Raw genomic sequence first — 26696 nt, forward strand, 5'->3', positions numbered from 1 at the left:
TGGCCGCTTGCCCTTTGCACCAGAAAGATTCTCGTGGCCCTAGCATTTAGTAGTTCGTAAGTACATATAGAGATTCCGTTGATTGCCAAATAGCAGGAAAGTCTATGTTTGGTGATGGTCGATGGGTGCCGTACCATAATTTTGAAGTCTTTGCCCACAGCCAAGAAAACACCACACCATATTGCCTACTTTTTTCCGTCGTAGTACTTCAATTGAATTACCACGACTAAATGTAAAGGGTCATCACTAAAAGCTCAATTTTTGTTGGCAAATATACCAACCTTTTGTTTACACTGGACCAACAAATGACTCGTTTATGTTTACTGGCAGAAAGTGGTCGCTTCGACTAAAGTCTCAGAATACAGTGGTAAGCTCTCTGACTTCTTTGTTAACATAATTTGCTTATGATATGCTAATCAGACGATTGCCCTCACTGCAGTAACTAGTGTTAAATTTATTGCACGAAAGCGGTGGCTTGTGGCTGCGTCAGCTGATTATTTCGTCCATGTGTACAAGTATGAAAAGAAACTCGAAGAGGTCACGAGTTTCCATGCTCACTATTATCATGACAGAACCAGCTGTTCATTAGACGTCCATTCAACCCAGCCGTATCTGCTGTCAGGGGGTCGTTGGCAAATAAATCTTTGGGACTGGGACCAGCGCTGGAATTGCATGCAGACATTTGAAGAACACTCGGGTTCTATTAATGACCTAAAATTTAACCCAGAGGACACCAAAAGTTTTGCAAGTGCTGATAGTGCTTATACAGTAAAGGTATTGCTTTCTCTCTCTTATTTCTTTGCTAAGTAACCTTTTTGATGCAGTGATGAAGATGGAGTACGTCTAATTTTCTATTGTACCATGACTGGACGCTCTTATGGTTGATGTTCAGGTTTGGAGTGTTGATTCTCCCAAATCCAAGTTTACTCTATCTGGGCATTTGGGAGGATTCTTTTGCCTGGATTTCTTCAAGCGTGATGGTCAGCTGTATTTGATTAGTGGCTCCTCTGACAAGACTGCCAAGGTCGGCTATTATGCTGGAAAGTACATTAATACAACATGCATCTAGCATTTCTAATATATGTCGCCTTGTCTTTTTACTTTTCAAAACAGATATGGGACATGCTGAAGGAGGAGTGCGTTCATACACTCGAACATGAGTCTGCAGTCATTTCCGTCCTTTCACATGCCAATCTTTCGGTTCTAGTTACAGGTACAGACGATGGTGCTGTTCATGTGTGGAGCGCCACTGATTTCAGGTAATCACGCACATAACCCTTATGTCCTTATAAGACACAGGCACACCCCTTCAGAACATGACCTATACATCACATTGCGCATATATGCCAGTTAGCCTCTGCACATGGTAAATTAGTGTGTCAATATTTCCCAGGCTCAAGACAATACTTCAGCTTGGGCCCGGAAGTGGTGTTGTTGGTTTTGCATGTTTGATGGGGTCAGGAAGGTAATCATTATTTCCACTTCGTTGCCTGCTTAGTTCTATTGATGTTGTGGTCCTTTACATTATTGCTAGACTTGTAAAGTGCTCCTCTTTCATCTGTTAGGTTTGCAGTTGCTCATGAGAGAGGAGTCTCAGTAATACAAATTCCTGATGAAGAAGAACAAAGTGGATGTAGCAATGGCAGCAATGAGAACTCAATATCAGTTACAGATTAGGAAATCCAAAGCCAGTCGGGGACTGCTAGTGATTTTTATTAAAATGGTACATATACCTCATCTACGCAGTTGACTATGAAATGTGTTAACACGGGCATAATGAATTTCCAGATCTGGAAATTTCGACAATTGATTCAGAAATGAGGAGTATCGCTCGAAGCTCAACCAGCCAATTCTCGCACAAAGATGAATTATATTTACACTTCATCATAATAAAGAGTAGGATGGTCTTTTTCAATAATACGTCTCCCGCTTCGATCGCGAAACGTGGCCTGTGTATGTACCGCACTGGGCCGACCCGTTTTACACTTTTCATCTTCTGCAAAGAGATAAAAAATTGAGTGTCCGGCAAGATTCAAAACCAGCACCTGTATGCTTAGTACAACTCCAATAACCAACTTGAATACTTTCTTATTGTGTCTACTGCCTAGTTACCTTCTTTTTTCTTCTTCAAATATAACATTAACCAACATGAGCCTGTTTCATTTTCTTTTTTCTTTGGTTTTTGTTTGTCCGCTTTTTTCTCTCTATATTTTTCTAAATTCGCGAACTATTTTTAAATTGTAAACTTTTAATTATATATGTGAACTTTTCAAATACGTGAACATTTTCCAAAATTCATGAACATTGTTTTCAAATCCATGAACTTTTTTTCAAGTTCATAAAGCCTTTTTAACATTCATAAACTTTTTACAGCTTGCAATTTTTTTTCCAAATACTTGAACATTTTTTTGCAAAATTAATGATTCTTTTTTTTCAAATCCGTGAATACTTGTGCCGGCCCAACAGGCGCCCGATGGGAGCAATGCGGTCACCTAGTTGGGCCAAGGCCTAATTTTTTTTCTTTCTTGTTTTGTTCATTCGTTTTCCTCATCTTTAACATTATTATTCTTTTGAAACCTGTTCAAAAATTTGAAATGTTGTTTGGAATAACAAAAAATGTTCTTGTTTTCAAATAGTGTTTACAATTTAAAAAAATGTTCTGTGGTTTGGAAAAATGTGCCTGTTTTTGTTTTGTTCACAAATTTAAGATTCTTTTGCATTTAAAAAAATTGATAAATTAAAAAAGTACGTGTTTTGCCATTTGTGTTCATCACAGAATTTGTTGAAATTCGTTAGCAATTTTGAAATATTATTCAAGTTTGTAAATTCATACACTATTTAAAATTACAAAATTATTGACAAATTTTAAGAAACGGTTAGAACATAAGAAAATGTTCATATCAATTGATAATAACGAAAATTGCAAATAACATAAGCATTCAAATTAGAAAAAAGCACATGCTCATGGACGCACCTGTCTGGCCTAGTCTAGCACACTTGTCGAAGCTAGTGATTTGTTTAAGACTATGGACAAATGACCTCATCTTCTTTGCAGCAGTCTGGCACGGACATATGAGGCATCCATGACAGATTTGAACAAATTCCAGCACCGTATCAAGTTGCGTCCCATCTGCCATTTACCAGACATTTTTCACCGAGAAAACTCTAGAAAATGAAAGAAATGTAGAAAACTCAAACAACTTGGCATGGTGCTCGAATTGGTCATAGAAGCTCGTGAAAAAAAGTGCCATTTGACGGATGTCGAGAAACAATGTGCTTCCAAACGGACCTTTCTAGCCTACCCGAACACCCTCCGTTGAGCATGATCTACTTTTGTAAATTCTTCAAATGACCTCAACTTCTGCAGGCAGGTTGGCAGCCATCACGTCGATCACGCTCATGCTGGATAAACTCATCGCTGTTTCCTTGTTCAGAATAATGTGGTGCATGGCCGATGTGGCATCTGCATCCACGTAGCTAGTATACCGGGAGTGCTATGGCACGTCCAGGTTGTTTATTTTCTCATTTCCTTGTTTAGTCCTCCGGTTAGCAAGGTACACGAAATGCAGTCGTGGGATGGCACGGCATCAGGCAAATTGTGGGGCAGACCGGAGGTTAGTTAGCTAAGATCCATTGTAATCGAGCTACTCATTCAAAGGAATAACAGAAAGACTCGCGTAGGTTCAGGCGAGGCAAAAACTATTGTCTGTTGTTCGTTCTCGCTCGTTCTTCTCACTCTTCGGCGATCTAACTCGCCACTCCGGCAACTACAGCTCATACGCGTCTCTACCGTGTGTCAGCATAATCTTCTGTGAAGTTCTACACCCGTAAATAATTTACCCTGTCCAATAAAGACTGCTTGGGAGTTCAGTAGTATTACGCTCGGCCTGTACTAATTATTCACAATAGACCTGTAGTAATTTACAGTGGTATTGAGTCCAGAACTAGTCTTTCAAACTACCCCAAAAACGTCTCTATACATCGGTATTTCATCTCCCTTGTGAACTAGCGTTAGCAGTGCCATTTAACCAATAGTCTGTTAATGACCAGACTAGACCGACGCGGTGCTGTTACCCGATGCTCTGTTTTCCTCTTCAGTTTCTTCAGGTCAGTGCTCGCGTGCCTCTTCGCCACCACTGGTCATAACAGAAGCAGAGCATCAGCTAAACGCCACAGCATCAGTCTCTATCCTACCATTGAAATTGTCAGACACTTGAAATGAATCCTTGGATGTGTAGTGCGAAATTTGTGGAGAGCTTGACCACATGCGTGGCTGCCTCGGCAGATCGATCAACTGCCAGTATCATCAAAAGCAGGAGGAGGAGGAAACTTGTGTTAGGCTTCACAGGTTCACATAGATTTGACCTTAAGAACAGAGGAAGGAAGTTTCAGGTGTAACTAATTTTGGTGTGCATGCATGCACCGGCAAAGGAACGTCCAGACATACTGGTCTCCAAGGATGAATCGAACTCAGGTGTTGTAGGAATGAAAGTAAGCAGAAGTTTGACTAGGAGGATACCTGCATCGTTCAGTTGCCTCTCCACCTCTTCGTCCCCCGTAGAACTGCCACCGAAAAGTATGTCAGCATGCACCATCACGGACGATAATCCTCATTTTCGGGGATTTTCGTATCCGCAACCACATGTACAGTAGATTAGGTAACATTGCGAGCAAATCAATGTCCTCCTACATCAGCTTCTCAACAAAAATTCCCAACTTCGAGAGGTTTCGGTGCTGACCAGTCCAAATCGGAACCCTCGAAAATGTCTAAGTTACTGCAACATGGAGTTCCTCAAGATTCCTCAGTATTGCTAGTGTTTTCTTGAAGCCGGCTCCTCTGACATGTACTCCCTCTGTAAACTAATATAAGAGCGTTTCGATCACTACTAATGACCTAAGTGCTCTTATATTGGTTTACTAGAGTAATACCAGTAATGTGCTGGTATTACTCTAGTAACAGCCTCGAGTTAAGTCAAGTCAAATCAACTTCGTATATTACACACCCACCCCCACACCTACCCAGCTGCTGCAACCTGCAAGGAGATCAGACCACCATTCACTGAGCTCGTTTCTCTCATCGATCTAACAGCGTCTCCTCTCTCAAGGTGAGTGCAATCGCTTTATGCAGCTGATTGATTGTTATCTTCAAGCTGTCGATCAGTGCTTTGATAAACTGGGAGGTTGTATTGTTAATCCATGGCCTCTGCCTGCTCTTGTCGCCTCCGCTGGCCGGAGAGGAAGGTCAGGTGGCGTCCCTCTTCCTCTGCAAATCCAGATCCAGAGTAGATACGTTCTAGGGTCGCCGCCGTCGGCATGGCCGTTGTCTTCTCGATCGATGCAGCCTCAGGCGGCTGGACAGCAGTAAAGCGTCTCGCCCAGATCTAAAACTTACGGATGCCGGCGGCGCCGCCCGTCTGAGGTTTCCCCCCATCCAGCTAGCGTTTCCATTAATCTTTCCTGCTTTGCATTTCCCTCCACCACTTGGCGCCATCGCTCCAGATCTGACCACTCAAGTGTACTCTGCTTCTTCTTCTGATGCTATTCACGGCCTACTCTGCTTCTTTCTTCGTCAGAAACTTATGCCCCGGCTCTGCGGCAAAACCGGTTTCAGCAGGCGACGGTGCAACCAGATCGCCGGCACCGAAGCTTGTCGCTGCTTCTGCTGCTGCTGCCCTTGTCTGCCATTTTGGACAGGCAGCGAGCTAGTTTGTTTGGGGCAGGCCAGGCTCTGCAAAAAAAAAGCAAGATTAATTAATTAATCCCGGGGAGCTTCCACATGCTGCAAAATATGTACATAGTATTTTCTTCGGGGTCTTCTTGAGCTGTGCGTCTTTTTAATTCCGTGGCAAAAATGGTAGAAGGGCATTTTTAGCAGTACATCAAATTAGGCATTTTTAGCCATACTGTTATCTCAACTTTACAAGCATTATGTCATGTGTGTATCGACTTTGTTACAAATCTTACAATAATTTCGTTTATTTTGCATTTAATGCAGGGTTTTATTACATCAGTGGACAATTTGTATCAGGTCCGGTTTGTGCTAAATATTTGTTGGCACATGAATGATTTCCTGGAGTCAACTTTCTTGAACAATTACCATACGCTGCTATAGAAAGGTACTAGCGATCCAGTCAAACGTCAGTTCTCTATCGAATGCTGCTCCAGTAGGAACAAACCTTTTTTTTGTTAGTGTTGAAAGTGCATATTCTGAAATTGATTGCACAGCACATACATGGATATTGAGGTCCTGCAGCGTATACTTGATAGAAGGGAGAAGCCGACAAATCTATCATTTGAGCTTTTGAAGAATATCACAGAAAACTTCTCGGACGATCGAGAAATTGGCCATGGTGGATTCGCAACAGTTTATAAAGTAAATTATCTTAACAGAAATTACGCATATATCATCATCTAAGATCATGCTTGAAATTCTTATATCGACTTGAGCCTCATTAGTTAAAATCACAGTATATATAGCTGTCACATATATTTCCAAGATACTCCTTAGTTTTTGGGGTACTCTGCATATATATTGAAGTCAGTCAATCAGGCAGATTCTTGTATTATTAAAAAAAGGCAATTCTGTGTGTGGTACTCCTAGGATAGAGACACGGTGTCTCGCGTTTTATGGCACAACCCTGCTCACAGGCATTAGTTGGTCAGGGAGTCCCAAATATGTGGTGGCACGAGTATTGTGTTACTCACTTCATCTCTTTATTGCATAGCACCATCAAATTCAGCTAGACATTTTTTAAATGCTCACAAGAGAAATTAAACAGGGAGTGCTCCCAAATGGGGATGTTGCTGTAAAGAGGATAAGGAACGGCTATACAATCAATGAGACCTTTTTTTATCGAGAAGTTGACAGCCTGTTGAACATTGAACATAAAAATGTCGTACGGTTTCTTGGCTTCTGTGCTAGCACAGACCAAACAGCCGTACCAATCAAAGGATCAAAACAACATATTTACGCGGAGGTAAGAGAAAGACTACTCTGTTTTGAGTATATCAGCAATGGAAGCCTGAAAAAATATATTACTGGTACGTTGTTGCATCTGATAGCTGTTATCTTTGTTTATTCATCTTTTTCCATTCATTTCATGTTCAGCATATAGCTTGCATAAATCCATTGTTGGAAACTTTCATTCCCACTGCTACTTTTTCTATTTAGATGAATTAAGGGGACTTGAATGGAATACACGTTATAAAATAATTAGAGGCATCTGTGAAGGTTTGCATCATCTGCACAACGAAAAGCAGATATATCATATGGATCTGAAACCCGACAATATACTACTAGACAATGATATGGTGCCGAAGATCACAGATTTTGGTTTATCGAGACTTGATGAGAAGTCAAAAACTATGAGTGAAGAACGTCATGGATCACTGTAAGCTATGCATCAAAAGAACATGTTTCTATGCATTTACTCTCACATTGTTTGATGTTATAATGCATTGAAATACGACCTTTTATGCAGAGGATATTGTGCTCCTGAATACCTACATCAGGGAAAAATGTCATTCAAATCAGACATGTACAGTTTGGGTGTCATAATTATTGAACTAGTGACTGGACAAAAGGCGGTCCCCAATAATAATAACAATGTACGAAGGTTTTATCTCACCATGGAGCAATTCTATTTTTCAAAATATCCTTAACTTTCTAGCTTGCATATTTGTTACAACATTTTTGACTAACCCTACTTAATTTGCATATCATGGCGTTGAATGGCATGCATATCTAGTAAAATAATACATAATAATTGAGAAAAATAAGCCATGTGATGTTCTTTCTCAAAAACCTATCTGCGCACCACGGAAAAGTAAACTCTTTGGCAGATAGTGATATTGAGCTACAAATTACCCGGACCACAATTTAGGAAATTGATTCTGATGGATGGTAGCTTCATGTGATGGCTCATAACATTTTCAGCCATGTGGTCCTGGGTCACCGGCCCTGTCTCTTCACAGCTTACTAGTGTCCTTGGACCACTCCGGCTTCACGCTAAAATTGTATAGCATACCATGCTAGGTTGCTTATATGTGACTTTGGTGGATTTAGGAAACACCCACACACTTGATTTATCCACAACGAAAATTAATTAGTTTTGCTAAATTTTAGTTGACTGAGACTTAGTTATGTCCCAATCGATGCTATATTCATGAGATCTTACACAGAGATCTGTACATTTTTTTTCCTTTTTTATACGTTATGTCACTCAATGGAGACTTGTTTAAGTCTCAGTCGACTAAGATCTAGCAACACCCAAAATTAGTAGGAAGATTCTTTTCCTCCTAGAAACACAAGTTGTGGAAGTTGTTTATTCTGTTTTGTACGAGACCATGTCAAGAGGGCAGGAAGCTCCTGCGCATATAAGAAAGGTTGTTGTCGATTAAAGGACGACCAAGCAAAACCGTGACAAATGAGAAAAATTCCCTAGCTAACTAGACCAGGAGTGTTATCCTGGATAGTAGCAACACCGGCAACTCGATGGCACCAACTTGTTTTAATCACCTGTGTGCCCCCTTGAAGTTGACAACACTGATGCCGGCCCAAACCGACCTCCACCATGGAATTTGTTCGCCATCCTTAGTGAATTGTGACTTGTGAGTGAGTTCTTTGCAACACCTCCAAGGAGGAAAACCACGCACGTGGGCACCATCTTTGCCAGCATCGACCCCATTGAAAACTTATGATTTCGCCTTGAACCGCACATGACCACCCTATCGAACCTTGCAGAGGGGCTCATTACACCAATGGCCATCTCTTGCTTCAGATCCGACATCTCCAACATGGGAGAAGACGCAGGAAGGGGAGAAGGCCCCTGCTGGTTCCCAAGTTGCCGTCCACAACGTCAGTAGGTGAGCATGAACGTAGAAGGGCGACGGTAGGTGAGCATGAATTTAGAAGGGTGATGCCAAGGGGTGGGTCCTTGGGTTCCTTTGCCATCTCCTGCCCGAGATCCAAAGTTCTGACATGACATGCGGGAGCATGATGGCTATGACGATGTGGAGGATGACGGTGACGCCGGTGGCATCTTTGCACAACAACTTCTACTTGTCCCCATGACTTGTTTGTTCCCGGTTTGCGGATAGCGATGATGGAGTACACATGGCTGGATGGCTCGTGGTTTTTTGTTTTTGTAACTACTCCCCACTAGCGGGTGGGTTTGCTTCATCGACGCTAAAAGTAGTCACCAGTGACGTTTAATCCCTGACTGGCCCAGAAACCGTCAGTCCGGGGGTTTCGGCACCCATCAGTGATATATGAATCTATAGTAGCAAGTGTTAGCATTGTTATCTCTAATGCAGTCTGGTAGGTGTTAAGTTCTTGTTTGAATTCTGGCGCTTGCTATAGTACTGGTTTGACAAGTATTCTTGGAGGCGTAGATGCTAAGCAAGGTGGTATTAGGGTCAGTTTGTCGTGTACGGTTTGGACAAAGTTGATGCATGCCGATGCTAATTCAGAACAAGCGTCATGACATGATGAAATCGTTGTAAGCTTCAGGAGCATCCCATGCAAAGTTGATGTCCTTGTTCTGCATCAGACATGAGACATCATGGTTCCAAAAGCCACGGTGCATGTCTGACGTTTAGTCAATTCTGGACCGCCCATTCTTACGCCTTGTAAACATAGCACCATCAACGTTTTTGTGCTATATATATTTATAAGAGAGCTTTTGCAAACTGATTTTTTTTCTTTCAAAAAGGAGGTTGAACCCGTGGCCTCAACCAGTTTTACTAACTTTTTCAACAAAGCCTTACGAGATAAAACATTGATCCATCCGAAGCCACCTTCTAGGAGACTAAGTGTCATCGCACCTACAACTTTTAAGATGGGGGTGGTCATGATCAGGGCGCCTTGACCTACACCTACTCACATCATGTAAAACCGGAGCACCAGTTCAGCAGACACTTAGCGCAGACCGCATCCGCTCGCTCCAAAAGTCGTTGTCGCCTTCTTTCGCGAACCCATCTTTAGGACAGGGGTCAACGCATAGACCTTGCCAGGCCTGCCGGCGATGCCAGGCCTGCCGGCGACGCCAGACAGCGCCACAGCCCTATGCACGTCCATCATCATGAGTCCGTGCCGAGACCCAATTACGCCATGCCGTCGAGACTCGGTGTCTTCAACTAGGAAGAAAACATGCCGCTCCACCTCAACACCCCTACAGCCATCACCTCCTTTAAAAACCGATGCCCCCGGGAGGGGGAACGGCGCCGCATGCTGCCATCTTCTGATCCGGATCTCCCGGATTCTGATCCGGATCTCCCGGATCAAGGGTTTTCCCAGCAGCCCTGGCGGGATGACAAGAGCTGTAGCAACGATGCCTTTGACAAGGTTATGCCACCACCATCCTCCATTACCAAAGTCAACCCGTTTTTCACCGGTAGCCGCACCTCCCCGAAGTCGCAACCGGCTAGATCGACACAAACTGCCACCATCATCCGGAGCCATTCCTCGGCTTTCGATTCGCGAACCCCAAACGGTTGCGGTTCTCATGCATCTAGCGCCGTTGACTTCAGAGATAGCTCCGGCTGCAATGCGCCTCCTGCGATGAAACCGTGTTCGGGATACCGTGATCCGCCACCCCCATGCACCACCACATGGAGCCGCCTCCTGGCTAGTCATCCCCCGCGGAGGATAAGCCACCGCCGACGTTTCTGGAGCTGCTGCTTCGGGGTCCTTGTGCCTCAAACCGTTCACACTCTTGCCGAGTCCGCCATCCCTGCAATGCTGCCAGAGCGACACCGTGCTGCTGGAAGGGACAACCGCAGGAGGAGGATCTTACGCCGCCGTGCAATGCCCCTCTAGGTAGCCGCGCTACGGCCGTGGGTCGCCAGATCCCTGCCATCCTCTTCACCGGCGGCACGCGGCCTTTCCCGACGCCCGCCTCTGGAGACGACGAGGGGAGAGGGGAGGGAGGAGGGGGTGGCGGCGGTGGCGGCTAGGGTTTCTTCCCTTGGTTGTCCACGAGGAGGTGACGTGAGGGAGCCTCTTCCTTTATTCCTTTACAAACTGAAATACTCAGTTGAGAATTGAGATGCTACTATTTTTCCTTCACCATTTTTCTAGAACAGCCATATTTGCACAAGTGTTAAAGAACATAGTTTGGGTGCGTTATATAGGGAAGCTTCAACAATCACTAGAAAAACTTACAAAATTAGAAACCAATTTTTATATAAATCAACAATATTCATAATATCAAATTAGTAGCCACACCTTCATTACGTGCATGCAGGGAGAAAATCCATCTGTACTGTCTCTAGCGCCTCTTTGTATATATGAACCCTTCTCATCTCTCTCTCTCTCTCTCTCTCTCTCTCTCTCTCTCTCTCCTCACACACACACAGCAAAAGCAAAGCACATGGGATGCTCGGTTTGGCAAAAGATCTTTGGAGTGAGTGAGAGAGATAATGGGATCTTACGCTATTGATGATATTGGGAATTAAAACCTTATCTCTCTTTTTGCATCGGTCCTAAGCGTCCATCACCTCGTCTAATTTTGTGTAGATGAGAGAGACATGTCTAAGCTGGTTGATGTGTCATCATCCCCACGCTTGTGTTCTTTTTGTTGAACATTTCAACTTATTCTATGTCACATTTTGTGGAATGACAGGTACTTAGGAGATGGAGGCACATATGGAAGAAAACTGGGAATGAAACACCATTGGTTTACCAACAAGTAGCAAAATGCCTCCAAATTGGGTTACTCTGCCAGGAAGTTGACCCATCCAAATGACCGTATATATGGGATATGATACATGTTATAAGAAAAATTGAAGGTGCTAATGAAAAAATCAGCAATGCCTATGAACATACATTTGGACAGGTAAACTCGTATGCTCCATGGGCCTTATTAGTTAGCTTTGGACTACTTACCCTGAGTATGGTGTGTAACACATATATGATACATGTACTCCTGCTCTTTTCATGAAGATAAGCCCTTACTCGGAAGATGATATGCTTGGAGTTGAGCCACTCCAACTGCATTTTCTTTTTGAGCTTAAAAAACAGATGTCGTGTGCACTTCAGCTAACCAATGGGACAGATTCTTACATTGCTTTCAACATTGAAAATACGAGTCCCCTATCATACTTCACACAGCCGCAGAAAGGTATTGTGCCGCCACGATCCATGTGGTGTGTTGAGATAACAATGCAGTTGCAGGGCAAGGCTCCGGGATACATGCGTCGTGCCAATGAACTTATTGTATGGAGCACCAAAGCAAATGATTGCCTTGTAGTTGAGGATATAACTACAAACATGTTCATTAATGAGGCGGTCAACGTGGTTGATGACGTGAATTTGGATGTGGTTTTTGTTGTCTATGAGCCACAGGAAGCAAGTAAGGAAACCAGTGTGGTGAGTTGTCTAAGAATACTAACTTGCAAAGCTTTATCTATTCAATTTGTGTCCAGTGCAAATGATCTTTTATTGTAGTTAGAGTGCCAAATTGATAGACGTTCAGATCAAAATATATTTACTTAAGCTTTGTACCAGAACTGAACGTTTTGGTTTTGTGAATGAAATTGGAGAGAGATCGCTTTCTTCAACAAGTAAAAGACGTCCAGATCAAATATATTTTAAAATTATTTTTAATACGGAGTACCGCAATGTAATCAGTGGTTGGGTTGCACATATTTTCCTTTTTATTTTCATGTAGTATTAAATCAACAATAAAAAACAATTGTTGTTGACAAGTCTCACCAGTTGTGTGCGTGTGTGTGCATCAGCACGTGATACAGCCAGAGACGCAGGTGGGATCGGTAAACTAAGAAAGAAAAGTTATTTGTATAGTTAATTATAAGCTAGTACAAATGAAACTTGTGCGTAGTGAATAATGGTGCAAGTAAGAGTAACAGCATGACAGCAATTTAACTAATACAAACGTCAGAAAGGCCATGGTATCAACAAAGAGCATCTTGGTCTCCCTGGGCCACACCCACACTATGGCAGCCTCTTTGTCAGCGCCCACGAACTTGGCTGACATACCGCACAAGCGTGGGAGGAAGCCGAACAGCCTCGTTGTGTCCGCCATTGCCGACGAGCTGTAGGCGGTGCAATAGGCCTCCTCGCCTCCTCATCCCCACAACGCCGTCATCTGGCGCCCGAGCGCGGGCATTTTGGGTTTGAAGTGGCAGCGGCAGAAGTACATATCGCCGCCCTGCGAAGAGCTGCCGCATCATGTCCTGCTCCGTTACCATGAAGGTCACAGACGACTAAATAGACATGTTTATGCCGCCGCCGTACGCACTGAAGTCATGCCAACTCCAACCTCTGATGACGTGCCTCTCACCGTGCGGTCCAACGGCGACGGCGTGCGTCGCCGTCAAGGCGCTGCTGCTGCTGGGCGTGCAGGCGTTTTGCATGGGCGACCCTACTAGTTGCTTGTGCGGGTCAGGTGGCTTGGGGGTGGTTGCCTACGCGCGATGATTCACGGCGTTGTTATGTGTCACGACGGCGGGCAAGTAAGTGTTTATGTGTCACGACATTGCTCCAATAGTGGTGGTTATGTGTCAGAAAGAACAAAAGAGGGTTCCTTCTGATTTACTCTACTCTGTAAGATAGATGATTGGAGATGCTCAAAGTAGAAAGAGATCCGAGCTAAATTCATTTAGGAGTGTAATTGCGGTGTGGCAATTGAATAATGCTGCTTCAGTGACTGAGTTGAATTGTACTGATGCTTCCTTTTGTCTGTCATCTTTGATGCATTGACGACGACGTAGCAGACAATCCGACCTTTAATAGAGGTATTAGTTTTGGGGTTTTCATTTTCTTCTCTTCCCAAGACCTTCCATCTCAGTGGTGGTTTCTCTAGTGTTGACAGGAATGTTCTTTGGTCAGATTACATATGGTGCAGTCGGTTGGTTATTTTCTATGGATGCACATCAGACAGCCATTGTAAGTCTGTAGGATGATATGGGAATTTTAATCTTTAATCTTCCTTTTCAAGTCAGTGCATTGGAGGTGATTATCCTGCTTTACTACCTCATTATACAGGATTGTAACCGGTCACGAATCTGGTGATGTTCAGATTTGGAACTATGAGACACAGCAGGCAAGTTACCTCTATTACTTCTTCTGCTAGTATTTTGGACAAAGAAAGAAAATTATGGCCACTTGCCCTTTGCATCAGAAAGATGCTCGTGGCCCAAGCATTTACAGTTCGTAAGTACATATACAGATTTTGTTGATTTCCAAATATAGGAGGAAAAGTCTATGCTTGGTGATGGTCGATGGGAGCTCTACCATAATGTTGAAGTTTTTGCCCACAGCCAATAAAACACCACACTATATTGGCAAATGTTTTTGCCTAGTTTTTTTTTCTGGTCATAGTATTCAATTAAATTACCATGATTAAATGTAAAGGGTCATCACCAAAAGCTCAATTTTGTTGGCAAATATACCAATCTTTTCTTTACCTTGGACCAACAAATGACTCATTCTTGTTTACTAGCAGAAAGTGGTCGCTTCGATTAAGGTCTCAAAGATACTAGGTAAGCTCTCTGACTTCTTTGTTACTCCCTCCATTTTTATATACAAGGCCATAAACTCAAATTACAGGTACAAAGGTAAAATTTAATGCATACTTGACAAGCCAATTTTTCTTTTCATTTACCGAGATCATTAATACGCAACATGGATGCAAGGAAACTGAGTGAAGGAAGTAGCTAGTGTCATTATGACTGCATGCATGCAAGTATTAAACAGGTTGTTAGTATGAGGAAATATCATTAATTCTTTCCTCGAATACTGTTGGTGGCCTTGTATTGATGTAAAACGTATATTCCATAGTGGCCTTTTATATAAGTAATTGGAGGGAGTAACATAATTTTCTTCCACCATATGTACAGTTGTACAATGATATGCTAATCAGACGATTGCCCTCACTGCAGTATCCATTGTTAAATTTATTGCACGAAAGCGGTGGATTATGGTTGTGTCAGATGATTGTTTACTCCATGTGTACAAGTATGAAAAGGAACTGGAAAAGGTCACGAGTTTCAAAGCCCATGATTCTCTTGCGAGGGCACGGTGTTTATTAGATGTTCATCCGACCCAGCCGTATGTGCTGTCAGGATGTCGTGAGAAAATAAAGCTTTGGGACTGGGACCAGGACTGGAATTGCATACAGACATTTGAAGAACACTCAGATGATATTAAAGAACTAAAATTTAACCCAGAGGACACCAACAGTTTTGCAAGTGCTTCATTGGATTGTACAGTAAAGGTTTTGCTTTCTCTCTCTTATTTGTTTGCTAAGTAACCTTTTTGATGCAGTGATGAAGACGGAGTACGTTTCATTTTCTACTATACCTTGACTGGAAGCTCTTATGGTGGGTGTTCAGGTTCGGAGTCTTGATTCTCCCAAATCCAAGTATACCCTGTCTGGGCATTCGGATTTGGTGTACAGCGTGGATTTCTTCACACGCGATGGTCAGCAGTATTTGATTAGCGGCTCTCGTGACAAGACTGCCAAGGTCGGCTATTATGCTGACTGCAAAGTACATTAATACAACATGTATCTAGCATTTCTAATATATGAGTGCTTTGTTTTTCTTTTCTTTTCAAAACAGATATGCGACTTGCAGAAGAAGTGTGTTCATACACTGGAACATGAGTGTCACGTCTATTCCGTCTTTGCCCATCCCAGTCTTCCAGTTCTAATTACAGGTGCTTATGATGCTCTTCGTGTGTGGAGCTCCACTGATTTCAGGTAAGCACGATACAACCACGTCTCGCCATGTCTCGATACAACCACGGCCGGATCTCCCTGCTCCAGCCACCCCTACGGCCGCCGCGCCATCTGCTCTCTCCGTCCCTCCCACCCGCAAGAGAGCCCACGCAACCTTGCGCCGTCCGTCCCGTCCTCACCGCCAGCAGCCCCGTCGGCCACCCTGCCGCCGCCTACCGTCGAGCTGCCTGCTGGCTGCAGGGCGTACGTCGTCCTACCGGTCCCCCGTCCGCTGCCTGGTCCAATCCGGATCGGGAGCTCCTGGCCACGCTGCTGCAGCCAGCGCGGGGCCGCCCTGTCCAGGTGGATAGAGGGTCCGTGCAAGTGCTGGAGGAGCACCTGGCCAAGCCAGCGCCCGCTTCCACGAGGCTCCCCGTGCCTGCTGCTCCGACTTCGCTCGTCCTTTGTTCGTGCGACCGCGACCTCGGCATGCCTATGGGTTTGTAGTCATCGACAAGGTCGTGGCTCTAGTGCCGCCTATTATGCCTGAGCTGCAGGAGCGTTGTAGGGAACTCACTTCACCTCTTTCATTGGTGCTTCCGAAGGAGATGGAGCAGGTGGTGTCGGTGGGTGACGAGGTTGATGAGGTAGGTGCGTTGGCACCTAATCTGAGGTGCAACTGTTGGGTTCGCCTCTGCCATGTGAACAACTGGAGGCGCCTGAGTCTGTCGTGTCAGTGGTACTCATGGCTGAGGATGTTGTTGCAATGGTGTCTGTGAGGGAAAAGGTTGATGACATTCTCTCTGGAGATACAACTTGGCAGCTTGCTCACATATTTGGAGGCGGCCAACTCTGTATCTGGCAAGACGATTGTGGACAAACCACTCTGGAAGAAAAGCAAGAAGGGTGGCACCACAGCAAAGGCGTCTGTAGCTGCTTGGTGGATGGCCCTCAGTCTCTTGGTCGGTCCTTATGGCCTGGCTTGTCTCTGTCAATTTGGATGTGTTCGTGGTCTTCAGCCCAGGCACTTTTGTTAGGGGTTCCCTTGCGGTGTAGTAGTGTGAGGATTGGTGGTAGTTGCGTGTTGGGTATGATTGCAGGGCTGATAGTGCACTTTTGGGGTTGCATGCTCTATGAGTAGTATGTATGTGGTTGGTTTGTGTCAGTTCTTTTTCCCGGTTTTCCGTTAATTAACCGGGCAATTCTCTTTTGCTTAATTAATCGATGAGGCAAATCTTGACTCGGTATAAAAAAATGCTGGTTAGCCCCTCTCTCTATTATATGCTAAAACAGTGAGTGCTTCATATTTCCCAGGCTGAAGAAAAAGCTTGAGGTCGATTGGCCGGTTTATGGTCTCGCATGTTTGATGGGGTCAGAAAGGTAATCAGTGTTTTCAGTTGTTATTGATTTCTGTATTACCCTGTTGTTGTATGCTTAGTTATTTGGATGTTGTAGTCCTGTACACTGATTTCGTTTCTTAAGATTCCAGACTAGTAAAGCGTGTACTCTTTCATCTATCAGGGTTGCAGTTGCACAATTTTATGCAGTGTTAGTGATGAAAATTGGTGATGAAGAAGGACAAGGTGGTTGTGAAGGCAGCAGCAACGAGAATTCCGTAGCAGCTATAGATTCTTAGGAAACCCAACGCCAATCGAGAGGACTGCTAGTACGTCTACGCAGTCTATGCTGACACGGGCATAATGAATTTCCAGATCCGGAAACTTGAACGACTGATTGGAGATGAACAGTACCTGTCTGCTAGTACGTCAACTCTAGCAGGTGGCAACAACTTGTGTGCAGAAGATGATGATTTCGTCAAGATAACTTTGTATTGTCCGGGAGGAAATTTTACCTGTCTTTTGGTAAATGTTGGGTGCCAAAAAATAACTTCCACCATTCTTTTTCTAAGGGCTATGTCAACACTTCATTGTCCATGTTTATGCACATGCTTATGCGATAAGTCATTTAAAGAATCTCGACAATGTGTCAATGCAACATTTCTTTTGTCTCACGATATATGTTGTCAAGCTCAAGACGAGTACTTGTCACCCTTGTGCTAGCTCGACCTCTCTTCTCGAAAACGTGATACAAATTCTAGCACCGGGTTAAATCTTAATCCAAGTCACTTTGGTATGCTTTCCGAATCCAATCACTCGAGAGGGCCCTAAGAATGTCTCTCCGTATTAGAGGGGCAAATCCCATCTTGGTCAACCATGTCTCACGACTCACCCAAAATTTACCTTTATGACTACCTAGTTACGAGTAGCATTTGATAGACCCTAAGTGAGTCAATCCTCATCCTGAGAACAAAGAAGCTCAACTCTAGAACATGATATATACATCGTACTTGAGACTAACAGATGGCAGTATCTCACTGCGTTTCAAAGTGGTTATGTCGGACTCGGTGATCTCTATCCACTAGTCCATACTATCGAGGTAGCAACTCTATGCCAATGACTCCTGAAACATACTCATCAACTGAATCGTATACTAGTGAAAGGGTATGGGCCCAAACAATCAGCAAACATTACATAGTCTCACAAACAAATCACATACTTATTGATACATATCAGTGATGATGTTAAAGGAAAGCACAATTAACTCATGAATCGTTAGCTTTTGTTTCATATGTTTTGCCTTTATCTCTTTTTTATATTTTAAAATAATATAAAAATATTTTTCCATAATTAGTCTAGTTATTTCTTATTAAAAGTTACCATCTCACGTTTAAACAATGTTTGCGTGACTTTTTAGAAATTTCCAGCATTTTAAAAATAGTCCAGCGTTTCAAGAAAAATGTTCTATATTTTTTAAAAATTACTAATTTTTTTAGAAATGTTCACGTAGTTTCGAAAATGATTCATACAGGTTCAGGTTCCCTCGCGGGTGGAGTGCACGCAGATGCGCTGCTAGTCTGACGCGCTGCCACGGCTGCAACGGCTACTACTCCTTTTCATCACCCCCATCGCCTGATGCTCCGTGTGTACCAAATTAAAATCCTAACACTTTTAGTGGTGGCCATTTCATGATTTTGCACCGATCAATTAACAAGGATCTCGGGATAATACTAGCAAAATGACATTTCCAGATTTTCCCATGTGTTAGTGCTCAACTAGCCTATAGCTGGGCTACAACATGCATGTCAACCTAATCAAGTTGTTAAATCTGGAGTAGTATGGTCTTCCTAATTACAACAAGTAAATTTGGAAGTCAGCCGATATCGCCCAAAGTTCAGCTATCACGTCCATCAGCCTAATCTTCTGTAGAGGTCTACACCTGTACTAAGTAATTTACCCTGTATCATGCTGTACACCAATAAGGCTGCTTGGGAGTTCAGTAATACTACACTCTTGTAAAAAAATTATAGAACAGTTCTTCACACTAGGCCTGTACTATAATTTATAGGGGTATTGACTCCAGAACTAGTTAGCAAACTACCCCGTCTAACCAATAAATACTCTTTTAATGACCAGATTAGGCCGACGTGGGGCTGTTACCCAATGCTCTGTTTTCTCCTCAGTTTCTTCAGGTCAGTGCTGGCGTGCCTCTCTACCATCTCTGGTCATAACAGAAGTAGAGTATCAGGTAAACGCCACAACGTCAGTTTCTATCCTACCATCGAAATGGTCGACACTTGAAATGAATCCTTGGGTGTGTAGTGCGAAATCTGTGGAGAGCGAGTTCGACCATGTTGGTTGTCTACGGCTCGGGTCCCTTCTGTGAATTACTTGTTCATCCATCAACAACGGTGGATGGAGCATGTGTGGCAGCCTCGGCAGATCGATCAACTGCCAGTATCATCAAAAGCAGGAGGAGGAGGAAACTTGTGTTAGGCTTCACAGGTTCACATAGATTTGACCTTAAGAACAGAGGAAGGAAGTTTCAGGTGTAACTAATTTTGGTGTGCATGCATGCACCGGCAAAGGAACGTCCAGACATGAAAGTAAGCATAAGGCTGGTCATAGTGGAGAGTAACTTAGACTAGTGTCATATGCATGATACTAGTCTAAGTTACTACCTTCATAAGAGCATCTCCAACAGGCGCCGAAAGCGCCGCGCGCAAAAAACAGCTTTAGCGCGCGCCCATCGACTTGTTTGGCACGGCGCGCGGCGCCCGCTCCAGCAGCCGCGCTAAAATGCAGCGCGCGCGCCGCTCCAGCAGCGCGCAAAAAATGCAGCGCGCACGCTCATTCTACAAATGTATCGGAAGCATAGAAACTAGATAGATTGCATAGATTTTTAAAAACGATACAAAGGTATTTTACATCGGAGACATCGACTGCATAGATAAAAACGACAAACGATAAAAAACTACATAGATTGCATAGAAAACTACTCTAAGTCGCTATCATCATCACCATTATCTTCCTCGGCGGTGTCGTCCGAGGTATCTATCCATATGTCCAACCAACGATCATCATTTTCCGTGAAGAACGACCTCCCACCTGCTGCAACAAGATCGGACTGCGCATTCGCCAATGTCTTCCGCCGACGCCTGTCCAACCGCTCCTCGCGGCGCCTTCGCGTGTCCTCCTCGCGGCGCCTTGCCCAGTAGGTTTGCTCGTAGGCGACGTCCTCCGGGTGGCGCCGGCGCCACTCCGCCATGACCCGCTCGTCCTCCTGGGCGACGAGGAGGCGGCGCTGCCGCTCGGCGTGCTCCACACGGTCTTGTGCCGTGTTCAGACGAGGCGGCGGGGCGATGTCGAGCGCCTGCTGGAGCGTGTAGACGTCCTGGAAGTTCATCTGCGGGCGCGGCCGGCCTAGGCGCCACGCCGCCGCGTCATACGCACGGGCGGCCTCGTGCGCCATCCGGTACGTGCCAAGGCCGAGCCGGAGATCGCCGGAGCGTATCTCCGAGTAGTAGCCGCCGTTGGGGCACTGGCGGACGCCGCGGTAGCCGGATGCTCCTCGGCGGCGCGGCGGCATGGCGGCGCGGCGGTGGCGGGGCGCTGGAGCGGCGCGTGGCAGAGAGGGAGAGGAAGAGGAGAAGAGGAGGCGTGGAAAAGGCGCGTGGCGCGCGCCGCATTTTATAGGTGCGCCAAAAATGGCGCGCGAGCTGACGCCTTTTCGCGCGCGCGCGCAAACGGTTCCCGAGCGCGCCAGTTTCCTGCCACCGCTGGAGCGCGGCAAAACGTCCCGCGCGCGCTAAAAGCCGGTTTTACCACGCGCGCGTCTTTTGTCGCAGCCGTTGGAGATGCTCTAATGCAAAGTAACATGATAGTAGTGTCATAGATGGCTTCATTTATTAGCTTGTAGACTCATCTTGTCTTGGGAATCGTCATGTTACAGTAACATATTATATTACCATCTCACGTTAAATACTTGCCATACAAGCAAAAAATTCTTGGAGTACGCTATGTTACTAGCTAAGTTACTCCCACTATGACTAGCCTAAGTTTGACTAGGAGGATACCTGCAAAATTCGGTTGCCTCTGCACCTCACCGCCCCCTCAGAACTGCCACTGGAAAGCTCATGAATAAAAGAGCTTCTGTTACCTACAAGCTGAGGCTACGCGTTTAGTTTGCATGTAGCACGCTAAGATGTGGTAGCGTGGCTGATAGTCCGGATAATCGTTGGTTCAGTCTACAACTCGGCATGAAAAAGATTGTGATGAAGTGATGGCCATCGTTGCAAAAAGAGAGAAAATAGAAAAAGAAATAACGAGAAAAGAGGGCACGACAAGGGCCCTTGGCTATCCGTTTTTTGTGCGGGTGTGTTCGTGTAATTTGATGTGATCGATCATGTGGTGAATTTCCAACAATTTGGTATCTAGAGCAAGGTTCGAGTGAAGCTGCGCTTGCCCCGGGGTGGCGACCCTGCTAGCGCCTCGGGGTGGGCGATACAGTCGCTAGTGTAGCGACAACGAGGAGAGGGCGATATAGTCGCTAGGATACAACGACGAGGAGGAGCAGGCAATTGTCGTTCGAGCGGCGACAAGGAGGATCGGGCAGTTGTCGTTCGGCGGAGCGGCGACAAGAAGGCGGCGATGATGCTGTCGCAAGCGAGGCGACAGGGCTGTCATCGGCAAGGCGTTGGTGATCGTTGATGGTTATGGAGGTACCGAAGTTGCGACACCGAGGAAATCATCGAGATCATCGTTGGAGGGTGCAAGGTGGAGATGGCGAAGTTGCGAGCCGTCATCAAGTTGTGCACGGGAGTTCTTGTAAGTTGCGTCCAAGAGCTCAGGTGTGTGAGTCTTCTGCTGCAGTTGAGATGCGTCACTCGCGCAGGAGAATTGCGAGCGAGAGCGGGCGGAAAAAGGAATTTGTGTCTTGCGTTTCCGTTCATGGTCGTGGAGTTCCGGCGAGTTCATATACGATGGAGATGAGTTGCACGTATATGGCGAGTTGTGTTGCCGCTGGACAGGAGGGGTCGTTCAATAAGATGTGGCATCGACGACAATGAGAAAGATTGAAGATGCGACGGGTGAATAGATGTGTCTCCCCGTGTGCAAGAAACCGATGCGAAGGTGAAGATCAATGTCAAGATGGGCGCAGACCGGTTAAGTTGAGTTCCTGCATGAGGCTATGCGTTTTGTCTGCATGTAGCACGCTAAGATGTGGCAGCATGGCTGGTAGTCCGGATAATCGTTGGTTCAGTCTACAACTCGGCGTGAAAAAGATTGTGATGAAGTGATGACCATCGTTGCAAAAAGAGAGAAAATAGAAAAAGAAATAACGAGAAAAGAGAGCACGACAAGAACCCTTGGCTATCGGTTTTTTGTGCAGGTGTGTTCGTGTAATTTGATGTGATCGATCCTGTGATGAATTTTCAACACAAGCCTCCTCTTGATGCTCGGCTGTCCTGGATGGACGTGGATGGGATTCGTTAGGAGCCTCCGCGTCGACAGCCCTCCTTTGTGACTCTGTATCTGCTCCCTCAAAGTAAACATTAACGTCAACTTCCCTGAGTCTAGATAGGTGCTCCAAACCCACAATGGTCGATGGGCCGTGACGCTGCACACCAAGCTCATGGATTTCCAGTTGCAACGTTTGGAGTTTGGGCATCGCCCCTGCCGTGAAGGTTAGGCACGGGGCCAAGCACGTGATTCTCAAATATTTTAGAAGCTTGAATGGCATCATACCACCATGGATTATAATCCCCATTTCTGGCGATTTTCGTATCCACAACCACAGGTGCAGTAGATTAGGGGGCTGTTTGGATTGAGCCCGTGCTCGCCCTGCCAAACCGAGGGCACGCCAAATTATTGGCGAGCATTTTCACCGCCACGGGAATCGCCAGCTGCGGGCGCAAAATAACACGGGATGACCAAAATATTGATAGGGATCAGAAAATTTGGAAGCCAACCAAACATGAGCCAAGCGTTGGGGTCAACGCGAATAAATTGGCAGGGCGTCCCCGGGCTGTCATCCAAACAAGCCTAACCCTGCTAGCAAATCAAAGTCCTCCTGCATCATTTTCTCGATTTTTTTTCAAAACTATGATGATTTTTATAGCAAATTCGAAATCTATATGTCTTCATGCAAGAAAATCAAAACTAGCACCCCGTCGGCCTCTAGTTGGCCGAAGAGGGGCTCTTCGGCCTGCGCTTGACCGAAGTGGGCTTTTCAGCCTCCCGCTGGCCGAAGAGTACCTAAACTGGGACGAAAATGACTCTTTGGTCTGCCGTAGGCCGAAGAGTACTCTTTGGTCAACCATAGGCCGAAGAGTACTCTTTGAGGCCCAAGGCCCATGCAGCTTCGGCCTCCCGTTAACGTGAAAAGTTGGAGCCCAAGGACTCTTCGGCCTACGGTTGACCAAAGAGTGCTCTTCGGCCTACGACAGACCAAATAGTCCTTTTCGGCCCAGTTGGGGCACTCTTCGGCCAACGGGAGGCTGAAGAGCCCAATTCGGTCAACCATAGGCTGAAGAGCCCCTCTTCGGCCAACTGGAGGCCAACGGGGTGCTAGTTTTGATTTTGGTGCGTGAGGACGTATAGATTCCGAATTTGCTATAAAAATCATCATAATTTTGAAAAAAAATCCATTTTCCCAATACAAATTCCTAACTTCCAGAGCTTTTGGTGTTGACTGAGCCAAGACGGAACCCTCTGAAACATCCAAGTTGCTGCAACATGGAGTTCCTCAAGATTGCTCTCAGTATTGCTAGTGGTCAGAGAACCCAATTCAACAAAAGGAGGAGAAAATATGTTACTGCAGGATTGAAGATTTCTCAGATTGCAACTGAGGAGTTTGCCCACGGAACACCAGAAAATGTTCATAAAAATTCCACGTTGGCTGGTGGTATGTTCAACATCATCACAACAAAAATCAAGAGACCTGAGATTTGTAAGTTCACTGAGACCTGATAAATTATCCACCGAGTTCAAGTGCACATCAAAGTTCACCAGAGTACGTAGGGCCTTCATCCTATGAATACCATCAGGTAGCCTTCTTCCTGTAGGAACATGTAGATGCAACAAGCAAGGCAAATCAACAATATCAGATGGTATGGCAATAATAGCCGTATCCAATTTCAGTGTCTCCAAATGTTTCAGGTCCCCAATTAGAGCTGGCCGAATAAGGGTTGACATATGTTCCTTGGGGATGCTGATTCTCAAATATCTGAGTTGAAATAATTTATAGATTGGTGTGAGGTCAATCCTATCACCCATGTTGGCACCCTGACAATCCACATTAAGAACCCGGATGGATTTGAATTCATACATAGACAACTTGAAACAAGACTTCCCAAAAAGAGCAAGAGACCGAATATGCGGCATGCTTAAGCTTGCATGTACTGTGCCTTCATTCGCTCCGTAATCCAACTGAAGGGAGAGTCGGCGAACCTTGCTCCGCATTGCTGCGGTCGTGCCCTGTAGGTCATCTACCACACTAAGAAAGTTCTCTTCTTCCGACTTGATTCTGATTAGATCAAGAATCATATCATGAACTTTACAATTTATAACATGTCCATTGTACCCAATATTTGTAGGTTGGATCATGCTCCTATTGACAAGCTCGTTAAAGCAGCTTCCAGCGACCTCATTTGCATCCTCACCATGTATTTTGCGGATGAAACCTTCAGCTACCCATTGCCTAACAAGATCATTCTTTCTAACAATGTAATCCTCTGGGTACATGGCAGTATATGGCAAACAAGTTTTGAGACGATGAGGAAGATTGTTGTATCTAAGGTTCAGTATCCATCTCATCCCCTCCAAAGTTGGATTTGATCTCATATTTGAGCTTAAAGAATTGCACACATGCTTCCATTGTGTCACTGATCTAGTTGGCTGACTCGCCAAAAGACTAGCAATACTGACGACAGCAAGTGGGAGACCACCACATTTTCGTAGAATTTCATTCGAAATCTCTTCTAATGGTTGAAGATCAACCTGTCCAACTCTACTGAAAAATAATTTTCTTGAGTTTTGGTCATCAAGAGGACACATCTTGTAAATGATCTCATGCCGATAGTCACAGGTTGCATTAGCTACTGTCACAATTCTCGTGGTTGTGATTACTTTGCTATCTCGTTGGTTCTCTGGAAACACACAACGAATAATTCCCCATACTGATTCCTCCCATATATCATCAATGACAAAAAAGTACCTGCAAATATTTTATATTAAATATGCACTCTATCAGTATGCATTAATTCAAATCATCAAATCTTAAAATGACAGTAGAAGGGACAAATTGTAGACTGTAAAACTTCAAAGGCACTATGCAATAGGGATTGAGAAGTTACTAAAGTACCTTTTGTCTCTTAGATATTCTCTGATGTTGTCAATGAGATCTTGCGCCTCATCAGTATGGGTTGGTTGTGGCATCTTAAGTTTTGCGATGATCCTACCGAGAAGCTTCATCATATTAGGTCTTTGTATATTGACACGAAAACCTTGCAGTCATATTTCCCTCCAAGCTCATGGTATACTTGATTTGCAAGTGTGGTTTTTCCTAGACCCCCAAACCCAACAATAGACACCACTCTAGGAGGCTGGACAGATGCAGTCTCCTCGGCCGTCAACAATTTGATAAGCTCCTCTTTTGGACCCTCCATGCCAACAAGGCTCGCCGCCTCTGTGTAGAGGGCAGGCACCCGAGGATCTACTGCTACATAGCTAGAACTAGGGGTACACTCATCAAGCTTACACCTTTTCTGACGCTCACTCACGTCCTTGACCCATGTCTTCAGCTGTTGGATTTGTTTGGCAAACTGGTGACGTGCTCTCAACGCGTTCATGTACTGAGCAATTTTGCCAACAAATCCAACATCTCCTCTGTTAGAATCCTCACCAGATGCATGCATGAAGTCGTCTATGCAGTCCTCAATGTGAAACGCCATATCCATCACCTGGTTCTTCCACTCCATGGTCTGTCGATCGAGCTCCTCTTCCATGTTCTCGAGCTTCTTGAGGACAGCGTCCATGCTGCTGAGCTCGTCCTTGAGGAACGCCACCTCCCGCTGCATGTTCGTGTGCTTGGTGTACTCTTCCCCCATCAAAGTGGCCAGCTTCTCTAACACAGAGTTCATCACCCCCTTGGAAACACTCACCAGCGCCTCAGCCGCCATCTCTATGGCTAGCTTCCTTGCTCTTTTCCCTCAGTTGTGTACGTGTGCTCTCTTTTTCTGGTTTAACATAGCAAGATGTAGAGCTCTGTGGTGTCCATGATCTTATCTCTTCTAGTGCAGAAAATTCAGTAGATTGTTTTCCTATTATATGTGGCCGAGATTGTGTGTGATCTCTTTTCCTGGTTGAACATAGTAAAATGCAGAGTTGTGTGGTGTCCATGGTCTTACCTCTTCTAGTGCAGAAAATTCAGCGGATGCAGCTACAATCTTTATTTGTTTTCCTATTATATGTGGAAGAGGTTGTGTGTGGTCTCTTTTCCTGGTTGTACAGAGTAAAATGTAGAGCTCTTTTTTTCGCGGCAGTAAAATGCAGAGCTCTGTGGTGTACATCAGTCCATGGTCATAACTGTGACCTCTTTGTCTTGGAAGGCCAGTTTTTGAACGGGATTAGGAGTTTAGGACGACTCCAACCTCAGCAGAACCATGTGTAACAG

General features: G+C 44.9%; 1 protein-coding gene and 2 pseudogenes across 1 annotated transcript; 2 read left to right on the forward strand and 1 right to left on the reverse strand.

The window, feature by feature from the left end:
* The first annotated feature begins 299 nt into the window (after positions 1–299).
* On the forward strand, positions 300–2116 carry LOC123149707 (putative coatomer subunit beta'-3). The gene is made up of 6 exons (XM_044569416.1): positions 300–367; positions 440–774; positions 893–1024; positions 1114–1259; positions 1394–1465; positions 1566–2116. Exons 2-6 carry the CDS (start codon positions 673–675, stop codon positions 1675–1677), a joined length of 564 nt encoding a protein of 187 aa, XP_044425351.1. The 5' UTR covers positions 300–367; positions 440–672; the 3' UTR covers positions 1678–2116.
* A 2786-nt stretch (positions 2117–4902) lies between these two features.
* LOC123149708 (uncharacterized) lies at positions 4903–17694 on the forward strand (annotated as a pseudogene).
* Positions 17695–22393: 4699 nt separating this feature from the next.
* Positions 22394–26241, reverse strand: LOC123153882 (disease resistance protein RGA5-like; annotated as a pseudogene).
* Between the last annotated feature and the right edge of the window lie 455 nt (positions 26242–26696).

The sequence above is a fragment of the Triticum aestivum genome, chromosome 7A, assembly GCF_018294505.1.
Source record: "Triticum aestivum cultivar Chinese Spring chromosome 7A, IWGSC CS RefSeq v2.1, whole genome shotgun sequence".
In the NCBI taxonomy this organism is placed as follows: Eukaryota; Viridiplantae; Streptophyta; class Magnoliopsida; order Poales; family Poaceae; genus Triticum; species Triticum aestivum.